General features: G+C 51.8%; 1 protein-coding gene across 2 annotated transcripts in view; it reads right to left on the bottom strand.

Moving 5' to 3' along the window:
• Positions 1-14,935, bottom strand: part of SMAD4 (SMAD family member 4) — a 324,854-nt gene that overhangs the window by 66,972 nt on the left and 242,947 nt on the right. For both annotated transcript variants that reach the window (XM_086960392.1, XM_086960393.1), the window contains one exon: positions 14,444-14,627. In XM_086960392.1, the coding sequence (XP_086816518.1) occupies positions 14,444-14,627 (184 nt within the window). The remainder of the gene's footprint in view (positions 1-14,443; positions 14,628-14,935) is intronic.

Below are 14,935 nucleotides of genomic sequence, written 5' to 3'. Positions count from 1 at the left end.
TAGGCCCGAAGGTGAAGGTGTTACCGAATGCAAATGCTACTTACCAGTATGCATCTGTTCTTGGCATGTAGGGCTGCTGACATTCATATCTGTGCATAGATCGCCACCTAGTGTTGGGTCCGGATGATTGCACATTGTTGTCCTGGAAGAGTCTTCGAAGTATCACGAGATAGGTGGCTCCTCCCCTGGACTACAGTGCGCATGGGCATCGCCTCCATCCCCAGATTGTTTTTAGCCATTGGCAGAGATGGAGTGAAGAATGTGAGTGATGACCATGCTATGAGCATATGTATATATATGAATGAATACTGCAGCTGCTACAGGCGCCGGGGAGGAGGGTGGGCGATATGAATGTCAGCAGCCCTACATGCCAAGAACAGATGCATACTGGTAAGTAGCATTTGCAGTTCGAGGCATGTGGGCTGCTGAATTCATATCTGTGCATAGAATACATAGCAGTCCCTCCATTATCGGCGGCCGCCCGTGCCAGCTGCAGCAGTCTGAAAAAGTGTTTTTAGAACAGCTTGACCAACAGCTGCCTGCTGTTTGGAATGCACGTCTACACAGTAGTGCTTAGTGAAAGTATGTGTGGTAGACCATGTGGCTGCTCTACAGATATCTTCTAAGGGAATGTTACCTAGGAAAGCCATAGAGGCCCCCAACTTCCTGGTGGAGTGGGCCCTCGGTGGGATAGTGAGGGTGCGTTTAGCTTTAGCGTAACAGATCTGAATGCACTTTACTATCCACCTAGCAATCCCTGCTTTTGAGATAGCGTTTCCCTTGTGGTGTGTGGCAAAAGCAACAAAAAGCTGCTTGGTTTTGCGAAAATCTTTTGTCCTGTCTACATAATACATCAAGGCCCTCTTAACATCAAGGGTGTGGAGCATGCGCTCCGCCAGTGTCTCCGGGTTTTGGAAAAACACCGGCAATTCGATTGTCTGGTTTAAGTGGAATTGGGATACCACTTTGGGTAGGAATTTAGGGTTAGTGCGGAGCACCACCCTATTAGCATGTACCTGGAAGTAAGGTTCTTGGATGGTGAGCGCCTGCAGCTCGCTAACCCTCCGTAGCGATGTAATTGCTACTAAGAACGCAACCTTCCAGGTCAGAAACTGAAGCTCACAAGAGTGCAGTGGCTCAAAGGGAGGACCCATCAGCCTCGTAAGAACCACGTTGAGGTTCCATTCTGGAGCTGGAGGGGTCCTTGGTGGAATGACCCTTTTGAGTCCTTCCAGAAAGGCCTTGATAGCAGGGACCTTAAAGAGTGACAGGTGCTGCCTATTCTGGAGGTATGCTGCCATAGCAGACAGGTGAATGCGGATGGAAAAGTATGCCAGATTGCATTGGTACAGGTGGAACAGGTAACAAATGATGTTTTGAATGGATGCATCTAGCGGGTCAATATCGTGGTTAACACAGTAGATAACAAACCTCTTCCATTTAGCCGCATAACAAGCTCTAGTAGTGGGCTTCCTAGCCTCCCGAATGATGTTCATGCAATCGGGAGGTAGATTGAGGTAGCCAAACTCTAGGACTTCAGGAGCCAGATCGCCAGGTTGAGCTGTTGCGGATCTGGGTGCTGAATGTCGCCATGGCTCTGCGTCAGAAGGCTGGGAGTGAGATGAAGCCTTTGATGCGGTACCACGGAGAGTTCCAGAAACGTGGTGTACCACGGCTGGCGAGCCCACGTTGGAGCAACCAGGATGAGAGTCATCGAGTGCTGCCTGAGCTTGCGTGCCACCAGCGGTATCAGAGGTGCTGGGGGAAAAGCGTACGCAAATTTGCCTGACCAGTTCATCCACATCGCATTGCCCTGTGATTGCGGGTGTGGGAACCTGGCGGCGAAGCTTTGGCATTTTGCGTTCTCCTTTGTGGCGAACAGGTCTATCTCTGGATGACCCCACCTTTGGAAGTACGGTTGGAGTACTGATGGATGTATCTCCCACTCGTGCATCTGATGGCTGTGCCTGCTGAGCAGGTCCGCCATTTGATTGTCCTTGCCCGGGAGATGCTCTGCCATGAGGAAGATGTTCCTCTGAATGGCCCACTTCCACATGCTCTGAGCCAGATGAGACAGCTGTGGAGAGTGTGTGCCTCCCTGCTTCTGGATGTAGTACATGGCCGTCATGTTGTCCGTCCGGATCAACACGACTTTGTTGCACAGATGTACTATGAACGCCTTCAAGGCCATGAAGATTGCCATCAGTTCCAACACATTGATGTGCATCTTCCTTTGCTGTAGTGTCCATAGTCCCTGCACAGTGTAATGGAGTACATGCGCTCCCCATCCCTGGAGAGAGGCGTCCGTCGTCAGGATAATCTGTGGGACAGGCTCTTGGAATGGTCGGCCCTTGCAAAGGTTGTGTGGATTCCACCAATGCAGAGAGTTGTATGCCCGACCGCTCACCAACACTAGGTCTGTTAGTTGCCCATGAGCCTGAGTCCACTGACGTGCAAGGCACTCCTGAAGCGGACGCATATGTAGTCTCGCGTGCGGGACAATGGAGATGCAGGAGGCCATCATGCCTATCAACTGCATGAACACCTTCGCTGGTAGCGAGTGTTGGGGTCTGAATCGTTGGATCAGCGCCTGGATACTGGCGATTCTCACTGAATTTGGCTGCGCGGTGGCTGCCAGAGTGTTGATTGTCGCGCCCAGGTACTGTCGCACGTGGGCGGGCTGGAGATGGGACTTTGGGTAGTTCAGAGAGAATCCCAGATCGTGCAGGAGATGAATGGTGCGTGACACGTGGTCGACGCACTGCTGTTCTGTCCGTGCTTGAATGAGCCAGTCGTCCAGGTAGGGAAAGACGTGGACGTGTTGGCGACGGAGATGCGCTGCCACAGTCGCTAGGCACTTGGTAAACACTCTTGGTGCCGTGGTGACCCCGAACGGCAGAACCTTGAACTGGTAATGCTGGTCTAAGATCGTGAATCTGAGATACTTCCTGTGGGAAGGATGCAGGGGAATATGAAAATAGGCATCTTTCAGATCCAGTGTAGCCAGGAAGTCCCCCTGTTGAAGCAGGGGAAGCACCTGCTGCAACGTGAGCATATGGAAGTGCTCCGAGAGGATGTACCAGTTCAGGGGCCTGAGGTCCAGGATCGGCCTGAGGGATCCGTCCTTCTTGGGAATCAGAAAATACAGGGAGTAAACCCCTGTTCCCCGCTCTTGCAATGGAACGAGCTCTATCGCCCCTTTTTGCAGCATGACTAGAAGTTCTTGCTGCAACAAGGCAAGTGCTCGCCTGACATAGGACGGCTCCTTGGGGGTATGACCGGTGGAATGGACGTAAGCTCTAGACAGTACCCATACTGGATAATAGACCTCACCCACCTGTCCGTGGTGATGGTCTTCCATGCCGGCAGGAACTGCTGGAGTCTCCCCCCGACCGGTGTTGCATGGTCGGGGGGCAGTGACGAGACGTCACTGTTTGTTGGTGGTGGTGGTGGACCTGGAACTATTGTTTCCACGTCCCCTGCCCTTGACATTATTGCCTCTGTAACCACCTCGACCCTTGTTGTTATACGAGGCTTGAGTGTTACTTTTGTAATATTGGGTTTACTGGGACGCCTGTCCCCTTGAGGTGCCTCTGGAGTTTGAGCGGCGAAAGGAACCACTCCGAAACTGCTGACTTTGTAGAGCCCCCATAGATTTGGCAGTTTCCGTATCTTTTTTCATTTTCTCCAGTGTGGCATCCACCTCAGGGCCAAACAGGTGGTCAGGATTCACTGTTTGATTGAGGATCGTAGTTTGGATGTCGGGTTTGAACCCCGAAATTCTAAGCCAGGCATGGCGTCGAAGCAGCACACTGGTATTGATAGCCCTGGAGGCTGTGTCTGCCACATCCAGTGCACACTTGATGGATGCATTCGTAATGAGTTTACCCTCCTGAATGAGCATCTCTCCCGCCTCCTTGTATTGGTCAGGCAAGTGTTGCAGTATGGCCTCTAATGTGTCATAATGGGCCCTATCATAACGTGCAAGTAATGCTTGGGTGTTAGATATTCTCCAGATATTAGCTGCCTGTGCAGCAATTCTTTTGCCTGAGGCCTCAAAGATCTTGGACTCTTTGTCTGGGGGAGGAGCGTCACCAGTAGTTTGAGAGTTCGCCCTCTTCCGAGCGTTGGAAACAACCAAGGAGTCCAATGGCAAGTGTCCCTTGATATATGTAGGATCCGTGGGCGCTGCCTTATATTTCCTGTCGATGCGAGGGTTGACCACACGCGCTCGGGTGGGCTCCTTGAAAACCTCCGTTGCATGTTTCAGCACCCCTTTAAGCATCGGTAGTGTCTTGACAGACTTTTCGGCTACCGAGAAGGTGTCGAACAAGAAGTCCACATCCACGGGGTCCGAGTGCAGCTCGACGTCGTGGTTAGCAGCAGCCCTCTCTATCAGAGCATTGAAGGCCGCCGAGTCCTCTGACGGGGACGTCTTGGCCGCGAAAAGTTGAGTGTCCTGACCCGACTGCGGATCCTCCGTGTCGCCTCCGGCGGACCACGGTTCGTGCTCCTCCTCCGGATCCGAGTACGCCGGATAGTTGTACTCGTCACCTTCCTCGTCCGCATCGGCTGCAGCGGAATGCGTCGGCGAGTGTCCTAGGGTTTGCGGGGACACAGGTTCCACCAAAGCCGGAGAGTCCTCGGAGCCCCTTTTGTTTTTGAGAGGAATCTTAAAGGGTTCCAACGTCGGCTCCGTCGTGATCTTCCATTTGAGGAGCGACAGTTTTCCGGTGTTGGCGTCGATTATTACAGCACGACGTTCCTCTTCCGGAAGCAGCTGGAGACGCAGCTTCGACACCGCCAAGGCAGCCTTCGGTGTTAACACCTCCCTCGAGGGTCCGCCCAGTTTCGGTGCGAAGGCCTTCGGCGCCGACTTGGGCGGCAGGGTGAAAGGGATAGGCGTTTGCTCCCTCGCAGGCTTAGGCGTCGACTTAGGCGCACTGGTGTCCTGTGCGGGAACCACACTGGCCTTTCGAATCCGCTGCAAGGATTCCGCTACCTTCTTTGTCCAGGCCGGAGAGGGCTGGGCCGGTTCGAGCGACCCCTCATCTTCGAGAGCCTGTGCCCCAGCAGGCACCGTCTTCGGGGCCGACGCCCCTTGCCTATGCGCGTCGTCGCCCTGACGCTTCTTCGAAGCAGTCTTCGGGTCCGCGACCCCGAGGGCTTTGGGTCGGCCATTTTGGCGTGGCTCTTCAAGTCGGCCATTTTGGTTTTCTTGGAAGTTGACACCTCCAGAACCTTCTTCACCTGCGCCACTTTCACTTTCGGTTTCGCATCCGAGGATGCGTGACCAGTTGGCTTCACTTTCGTTTTCTTCGACGTAAGTGATGGTTCATAAGTGTCCGTGACCGGGCCCGGAGGCGGGGACGTAGGACTCATAGTTAGATCTTGGGTAAGGCCCGAAGGCGATCCCTCGACCTGGGCCGTATGAAGGGGAACAACCCCTGAGTCTGGTTGGGGATGCTCTTCCTCCGAGCTATCTCCCATCGTAGTAAAAGCCTGATCGTCGTCCCCTACCTCGTCGGTGACTTCGTCAAAGTTCTCCTCACCCGCGTTGTAGGCCTCTCCCTCGGATGCGGGATTAGAGTCCGAACCTTGCACGTCGTCTTCTCCCTCGACATATTCTTGGAAAATGTCGTCAGGCGGGGGCGCCGTGGCCGATAACCTAGCCTGGAGCCTATTGGCTCGACGAATCTTTAAAGTCTTCTTGCTCCTGAATTTCGAACACGCCATGCAGGTATCCTCGCGGTGATCCGGCGACAAGCAGGTATTGCACACCGGGTGCACGTCGCGGTGCGAGTATTTAGAGTGACACAACGGGCACTTCTTAAACGGAGTTCGCTCCATAGCAAGAGTGTAGTACAGGCCCGACCGCGCCGAAAGCACGTGGAAGGGCAGCAAGAGATCGGAGCTGAGAGTCAGAAAGAAACCCGTACGCAACTATACCGACGCCCAGCCTAAAGACCTTTTGGTCTCGAGTAGAAGTTGAACAACTATCGGTTCCGACAGAGGGAACCGAAACACATCCGAACCCAATGGCGGAAAAAAACAATCTGGGGATGGAGGCGATGCCCATGCGCACTGTAGTCCAGGGGAGGAGCCACCTATCTCGTGATACTTCGAAGACTCTTCCAGGACAACAATGTGCAATCATCCGGACCCAACACTAGGTGGCGATCTATGCACAGATATGAATTTAGCAGCCCACATGCCTCGAACGCCTTTGAATGGATGGGTGGGGGGGTGGGAGGGGTCGACGTCAGTACTTACGAACCGTTGCCCCGGAGTGATGTTTTCGATGTCTGATTCTTAGGCTTCGGAGGCGCTAAAGGTGCCTTCTTCCATCTGCTCCTGCTCTGGTACATTGATGCCTTCTTGGAAGATATTGTCCGGTATCGATATTGATGATCGAGCCATGCTTCTTCGAGCTAGACGATCTTTTATGGTTTTCCTTGGAGAGGAAAGAGGCGCACGCTGGACGGTCTTTGGCCTCGTGCTCAGGTAAAAGGCAGAGGTTACACTCATGAAGATCAGTGTGTGGAAACCAGGATCCACATTGAGGACACTTTTTTAAAGGGAGTCCTTTCCATGAGCCAAAAGGCCTGATGGCGCTGATAGGCCTGAAGGCCTGCTTTGACGACCGGAACCGAAGAGTTGAAGTTTGTAGAGATGCGTGTCAAAAGGCAAACATGATCAAAAACAATACAGAAGAGAGGGTAAGGATTTCACGTCGAAAGTTAGATCGGTAACAGCACCGAACTGGAACGCAACAAACACATCCGAGCCCGATGGCGGAAAAAAACAATCTGAAGATGGGGTTGATGCCCATGCGCACTATTGTACAAAGGAGGAGTCACCTATCTTGTGACTTTCAAAGACTTGTTCCAAGACAATAACAAACTGCAAACATCCGGGCCCAACACCAGACGGTGATCTAAGCATAGTGTGTGATCTGCAGGTCATATGCCTCAAACATAATGCTCTTCAAGGGAAGGGGAAGACAAGTTAAAGACACCAGTTTCATTTAAAACTCTCCTCTTTGAACCAAAGGCAGATGCTAGGCTTAAGAAAGGAATGAGCAGATGCAATGGGGAGAGACTATGGAGATAAGGCATCCTAGGGGTGTGTTTAGCCAGCTCTTCTCTCTGCTGAAAATTCTGACATATTGAATTTTGGAAGAATAGTGGTTTCTGGGATAGCATTTTGCCACACTATGGAGGAAGTGGTCATGCTCTGGGATGTTGCCCTGCACCTCACTAAACAGGAGTGTCCTCCTGCTTGAACCCAGAGAACGATGAATAAGTATCTGAGACGGGCAGTGCCTCTCAGATCTGCTTTTGAAACCTAAGAGAATCAGAAGGGCCCACGCTGAGGAGTTTGATGTACATTCACGAGGCATGCACTCTGAAGATTGCGCTTTTTGCACCATCTGAAGCTACAGTGCTGCGGATATAACCTGCTTCAAAAGGACTAAAGAGGGAAATCCCTCCAAGCTACAGGTTAACAGAGCGCACCGGGACCATCACCACAAGGAAACCCCAGTGGATTTGTAAGGGTTTTGTCCAAGTAAATTGTGGGAATTGACGTCTCACACTTTCAATGACCCTCCTAGGGATTTGAGACCCTTGGATTGTGTGTGGGACACTTGGGACCCGCAAGAAGAACTTCAGGAAGGAGTTCTAACAGGATCCAGCCTGCTGGAGGGGGCTGCAAAAGACTGGTGAGAAATTCTCCAGATCAACTGCTAAATGTAAATGTGTCCCTGTCAGAGGCAAAAAATGACCAAAAGTGGCACTGTTGGTTTCTAAGCACTATAAAATGTGACTAATCTTTAAAAATCCTTTTTGTTCTGGTGTCATTTAAAAGATACAAATATTTCCTATTTTTATAAATTGGTGTTGGATTTTTATTGTGTGTTGTGTCTTAATTATTTACTGAATTGGTGTTTTTGAATGCTTTACATACCTGTCTTTGAAGTTAAGTCTGCCTGCTCGCAGCTACCAAGGGTTGAGCACTGAAATAATTGTCTAAGACCTATTCTGAGCCCTATATCGTGTCAGTGGTATATGGCCAGTGGTAAATGCATATCTGCCAAAGCTTTTTGACAATGCTGTAAAGCATCGGTCAAAAACAAGGAAAAAAGAACTCACAATGGTGTGTATGCACATGTCATCAAGCATGTGCACATGCACGTCATGATGCATTAGTGGCACAGCATGATGCCGTAGACATGCACATTCATCACTAAATGTGCGACACTCATTTTTATTATTTACTTTTCCAAGGTAGTGGATGCCAATCTTGGAGCAGTAAGTGGAAACAAAAAATAAAACATGGCGCAAAACTGAATTTTGTATAATAACCAATACAAGAGCAAAATGTTATTCTATACTGAAAAAAGGTTTTACATTTAAAACTATTTTTTTTTTAAGATTGTTGCGAGGTAAGGTGGACAATGGTGAAGGCAGTGAAGGTAGTAGATGCAGTGAAGGGAGAATAGAGTGAGGGCGAGGGGAGCAAAACACAAGGGAGAGAGAAAGAAAACACATGCAATCCTATGAAGTCATGAAAGAAGTATATAGTGGTTCCCGGAATATGAACAGCAGAACGGTACAAGACATTCCATCAAAATGATAGTAAAGAACCTATGCTCCAGGGGAGGGACAAATACAAGAAGAGGAAGGAAAGCCATCAGTTGTCGAACGGTAAGGAATGGACTGGCACAAATCCCACTGTAAGCATTGGAACCGTCCACAATAGGTCCTTGGCACCAAACAGTTAATAGCAACATAACATGTCGATGTCATGATAGAGATATATAAATACTGTGGAGATCACTGACAAAGGTAGTCATATAGAAGATAAATTAAACATGTGAAGGGCATATGACAAATGGATACGATTCTGTGGAAAACTGCTCCTACACATCTTAGTCATATGATCGGACAACAAGATGAAGGATCATTAAAAGTAATATTTATTCCAGAAAAAGAGTAAAGAATTCAAAAGTGGTAAAGAAAAATGCAAAACAAATATAAAACAGCTTAACAGAAGCAGCAAGAGAACAATTGTTTTGGAAGTAAGCAAAACAAGCATTTGCAATGCAATAGGTCTCGCATCAGGAAAGTCTGAGCTATTGGTATTGTAAATGTCAAATTTATTACTTATGTGTTGGTTTTGAACATGGCCAAATTAATAGCTTCGTCATTTACAATGCCAATAGTTTTAACTTTCGCAAATGTGATACCTATCGCATTTGTAGTGTAATATGTGTTGTATTTACGTGACATAGATGTATTGATATTACAAATAACAATGGCTTTTAATTTTTTTAAATAATTAATACCTAAATAAAAGGTATTGTAATTTATAATGGCAATAGCTTAATAGTTTAAACTTTTGTAAATAACTTTTGTGAAGATTATGTTCAGTGTATTTTATCGTGACAAAATCCAAGAACAGAAGTGAAATATCACCATCTTTTTGTGACATTTGTAATAAAGTTTGAAACATTGAGAGAACATATTAGAATCAGTTGTTGAATGGTTGCACAGATTGATGATGTGGTGGCTCTGAATGATGTTGTGGCGGCGACGAGTGATGCAGTGGCGGCGACGAGTGATGCTGTCGCGTTCAGTGATGCTGTGGTAGCGCATAGTGATGTTGTGGTGCCCCTGAGTGATGCTGTGGTGGTGCCGAGTGATGCTGTGGTGGTGCCGAGTGATGCTGTGGTGGTGCCGAGTGATGCTGTGGTGGTGCCGAGTGATGCTGTGGTGAACAATAGATAGTGAGGGCGATGCATAGAGGGAGGGCGAAAGATAGATAGAGGGAGGGCAAGAGATAGATAGAGGGAGGGTGAGAGATAGAGGGAGGGCGAGGGATAGAGGGAGGGCGAGGGATAGAAAAAGGGCGAGGGACAGAGGGAGGGCGAGGGACAGAGGGAGGGCGAGGGACAGAGGGAGGGCGAGGGACAGAGGGAGGGCGAGGGACAGAGGGAGGGCGAGGGACAGAGGGAGGGCGAGGGATAGAGGGTGGGCGAGGGATAGAGGGTGGGCGAGGGATAGAGGGTGGGCGAGGGATAGAGGGCGGGCGAGGGATGGAGTGTGGGGCGAGGGATGGAGTGTGGGACGAGGGATGGAGTGTGGGGCGAGGGATGGAGTGTGGGGCAAGGGATGGAGTGTGGGGCGGGGGAGGGATGGAGTGTGGGGCGGGGGAGGGATGGAGTGTAGGGCGGGGGAGGGATGGAGTGTAGGGCGGGGGAGGGATGGAGTGTAGGGCGGGGGAGGGATGGAGTGTGGGGCGGGGGAGGGATGGAGTGTGGGGCGGGGGAGGGATGGAGTGTGGGGCGGGGGAGGGATGGAGTGTGAGGCGGGGGAGGGATGGAGCGTGGGGCGGGGGAGGGATGGAGCGTGGGGCGGGGGAGGGATGGAGCGTGGGGCAGGGGAGGGATGGAGCGTGCTGCGGGGGAGGGATGGAGCGTGGGGCGGGGGAGGGATGGAGCGTGGGGCGGGGGAGGGATGGAGTGTTTGGCGTGGGAGGGATGGAGTGTGGGGCGTGGGAGGGATGGAGTGTGGGGCGTGGGAGGGATGGAGTGTGGGGCGGGGGGAGGGATGGAGTGTGGGGTGGGGGGGAGGGATGGAGTGTGGGGCGGGGGAGGGATGGAGTGTGGGGCGGGGGAGGGATGGAGTGTGGGGCGGGGAGGGATGGAGTGTGGGGCGGGGAGGGATGGAGTGTGGGGCGGGGGAGGAATGGAGTGTGGGAGGGATGGAGTGTGGGGCGGGGGAGGGATGGAGTGTGGGGCGGGGGGAGGGATGGAGTGTGGGGCGGGGGGAGGGATGGAGTGTGGGGCGGGGGGGAGGGATGGAGTGTGGGGCGGGGATGGAATGTGGGGCGGGGGAGGGATGGAGTGTGGAGCTGGGGAGGGATGGAGTGTGGGGCAGGGGAGGGATGGAGTGTGGGGCAGGGGAGGAATGGAGCGTGGGGCAGGGGAGGGATGGAGTGTGGGGCGGGGGAGGGATGGAGTGTTTGGCGTGGGAGGGATGGAGTGTGGGGCGTGGGAGGGATGGAGTGTGGGGCAGGGGGAGGGATGGAGTGTGGGGCGGGGGAGGGATGGAGTGTGGGGCGGGGGAGGGATGGAGTGTGGGGCGGGGGGAGGGATGGAGTGTGGGGCGGGGGAGGGATGGAGTGTGGGGCGGGGGAGGGATGGAGTGTGGGGCGGGGGAGGGATGGAGTGTGGGGCGGGGAGGGATGGAGTGTGGGGCGGGGGAGGGATGGAGTGTGGGGCGGGGGAGGGATGGAGTGTGGAGCGGGGAGGAATGGAGTGTGGGGCGGGGAGGGATGGATGGATGGATGGAGTTGGGGGATGGATGGAGTGGGGGGATGGATGGAGTGGGGGGATGGATGGAAGGAGTGGGGGATGGATGGATGGATGGAGTGGGGGGATGGATGGAGTGGGGGGATGGATGGATGGATTGGGGGATGGATGGATGGAGTGGGGGGATGGATGGATGGAGTGGTGGCTGGATATAGTGGGATGGCTGGATGGATGGAGTGGTGCGGATGGATGGATGGAGTGGGGGGGATGGAGTGGGGGGGATGGAGTGGGAGATGGATGGATGGATGAGTGGGGGGATGGATGAATGGAATGGGGGGATGGATGGAGTGGGGGAGATGCATAGAGTGGGGGGATGGATGGAGTGGGGGGATGGATGGAGTGGGGGATGGATGGAGTGGGGGAATGGATGGATGGATGGAGTGCATGTACTGCATGTACCCTTGAAGGCGTTTACTGTTCACAGATAGTGTTGGGTGCCATGCAGGGGTGTAACGCAAACCCCTGCAGCCCCTACGTCGCATGAGAGACCCCAAGCTTTCAGGGGGGTCCAACCGTCAGAGGGCCCCTATTCACCCCGAGGCCAATGAACATCTGCCTGTGAGATGCAGTAGATGAGGGGGTTTCCGCTCACCTTCTGCACCGGCTCATGCGTGCGTCGCGCCGCTGCTTGGTGTTTGCATCTTTACTAGTGCTACTATATCGACCGTTTACAGGTGTGTATCCTAATATAAATATAATTGCATCCACTTAGATACGCCAAATATACCTGCGAATGGTATGTGGTGAGTACCTCTACATTGCACATAATAAGAGCTGCGTGGATCATTCTAAACGGAGTAGCTTGGCTGTTCCTGGTAAAGAGTGCTCGGTGCAAGATTTAACACCTTTGACGCTTGTGACAAGGCCAACTCGTCATGGGTTTTACCTGCCCTCTGCTTATGACGAGTTGATCTTGTCACAAACAATGGGATTTTCAAAAATCCAGCGCACAGAGGGGAATATACGATAGCATCAATGTGGTTAATAGCGCCATTTTTATGGAGTGATATACCCGAAGTACCACGCACAGATCAGTGTAGAGGTTATGTAAACTGCAGAGATGGTGCCGCGTGCAATTGTCCTCCGGGGCTACCATGTACCCTGAGCTAACGGAGCTGGCACATAAAGGATATACCCACGCCACGGGTGCAAGTGGTATCCAGCTGCATGGGTGCGCAGAGACAGAGTAGGCGAGGGCAGGCACTCTGCACAGCTGGCGTCTGCCTCCCCCTCCTTGCCCACCTCCGGAGATTGACAGCCAAAGACTGTGGTCGCCATGGCGACGGCTTGGCAGTGAACTGTGAAAGTCTGCTCTTCCTGGTGCCCGGACGTCACTGAGGGGCGGTGCCGGACGCAGGCCCCGCCCCCCGGCCGAGGCTGAGCTCTGCCACCGGAGTCGGAGCTGCTCGCGCCGCTTCCCCGGGCTTTCGCACCCCGGTGCCGCCTCCGCTGCTCCCCGGCCCCAGCATGGTCATGGCCGAGCCCCTGGAGCACCCCCAGCCCGGCCCGGTGCGGGTGGGCTTCTACGACATCGAGCGCACGCTGGGGAAGGGCAACTTCGCCGTTGTGAAGCTAGCAAGGCACAGCATCACCAAGAGCGAGGTGAGTGCCTGTGAGGACCTAGAGAGGGATTCCTATAGATGATGCACATTCATCCGTAGACATAGATACATGCAAGCCGGGCCCCTGGATCACCGAGAGGGAGGTGAGTACACGTGGTGAGCGAAACAAACAAAAACAAGAGGGGAGGTAGAGCAGAGAGAGGTAACAAAAGCAGAGACTTTGGGGGAAATGAAGAAACGTGTGAAAGTTGCAGGAGGTGAGTGTGTGTGTGTGTGTGTGTGTCTGTGTGCGTCTGTGTGCGTCTGTGTGCGTCTGTGTGCGTCTGTGTGCGTCTGTGTGCGTCTGTGTGCGTCTGTGTGCGTCTGTGTGCGTCTGTGTGCGTCTGTGTGCGTCTGTGTGCGTCTGTGTGCGTCTGTGTGCGTCTGTGTGCGTCTGTGTGCGTCTGTGAGCGTCTGTGTGTGTCTGTGTGTGTCTGTGTGTGTCTGTGTGTGTCTGTGTGTGTCTGTGTGTGTCTGTGTGTGTCTGTGTGTGTCTGTGTGTGTGTGTCTGTGTGCATGCACGCGCGATAGGCTGACTTGCTGGGAATGTGGACAGGAGATGTGCACGGCGCCGGCTGGACGTGCGCGCCCACGAGGTAAAATCGCCGAGGGCTTGCGCGTGCACATCCCCTGTCTCACATTCTCGGCACGCCGACAACAATAGGTCTTTCGCTGGACAGCGAGACCTAAAAAGGAGGAATAGGTACAAGGAAGAAGGAGTATGCTTTTTTTTAAAAACCACTGGGCTGTTCGTTGCGTTTTGATTGAAACATTTCACTTAAATACAGAGTTATCACCCTACAGTTTCCATAGAACAAAGGAATGTGACTTATTGGTCCAATTCACCTTTGGTTTGCTCTTAGCAGATTAGGCAGCCAAAAAAACCTTAATAATGAGCCACTTTCATGTTACGATATATGGGGACCTCAAGAAGAACGAGACATGCTTTTAAATATTACATACAACATACAGTATGAAAGTTAAAAAGAATCAAGAATGTTAATCGGGAGATTAAACTGAAGAATTAATAAGACGACAGGAGATAAAGAAGTTATAAAACAAAAAACAGGTGGTAAAGTAATTAATGAAAAAAACAGGTTACAAGCATAAAACAACCACGAAATTACCAAAGTTAATCACGATCGTTGCTGGTACAGAATTAACTAATATTCTGTTTGTGGGTGGGGTGAGGAGGTTGAGAGGGAAATACATAACTAACAGAACATTTCTGGTGTCCACACCGAGATAAGGCAGCCCAGGTGTAGATGGACAGGAATAACAGTATGGCACTAGGCAAATCGTGATTACTGCATTCAGTTAATGGAGAAAATTTAATAGCTGGAATTAAAATTAAGAAAGGGAAAAAGATAGAGAAAACAGTCTACTGTGTGCAAGATTTCAAAGAAAACGGCAACACTACAATTGCTAACAAAATGGATTAAAGGAAAACCGCACTACTATATACCTTGCTCTTTCTATAGCTTCTGTTCTGTGAACATTAGAAAGCTGTCCGAGACAAAATCGGTCACCACCTGAAGGATCGACATAGCCATCCACAGTCACAATGGGGCAGTTTGAAGGAACCTTAAATGTCTCCCCAACTTGCACGTCCATTTCGAAGTAAGCGATGGAGCACCAGTACTCGGGAGCTAGAGAAAAAAGCATAAGTTAAATACTGGAGTGCTACCTGAATAATATTAGAAGACAGTTACCCAGTGCCGCTGTGACATCAGAAAAGGTTGCTCATCATTTTGCAGTAACGTGTATTTTCAGCCCTAATTACCCTAAATTCACTTCAACATGTTGGATAATGCTATCGTTTAGTGGACAGAACAAAAACGTACACAGCTCAGCAGCCAAATACTTCCTCAAAGAGTTCTCTGTCTCCCAAGCAGGAGGAAAGGCACCTGGGGTTTAGGAAGGGGGGGAGGGGATGGAGGAGAATGTGGCCATAGAG

The sequence above is a fragment of the Lissotriton vulgaris genome, chromosome 3_1 (assembly GCF_964263255.1).
Source record: "Lissotriton vulgaris chromosome 3_1, aLisVul1.2, whole genome shotgun sequence".
NCBI classification, from domain to species: domain Eukaryota; kingdom Metazoa; phylum Chordata; class Amphibia; order Caudata; family Salamandridae; genus Lissotriton; species Lissotriton vulgaris.
The sequence above is the reverse complement of the archived record's forward strand: the minus strand, read 5'-3'. Positions and strand labels throughout refer to the sequence as shown.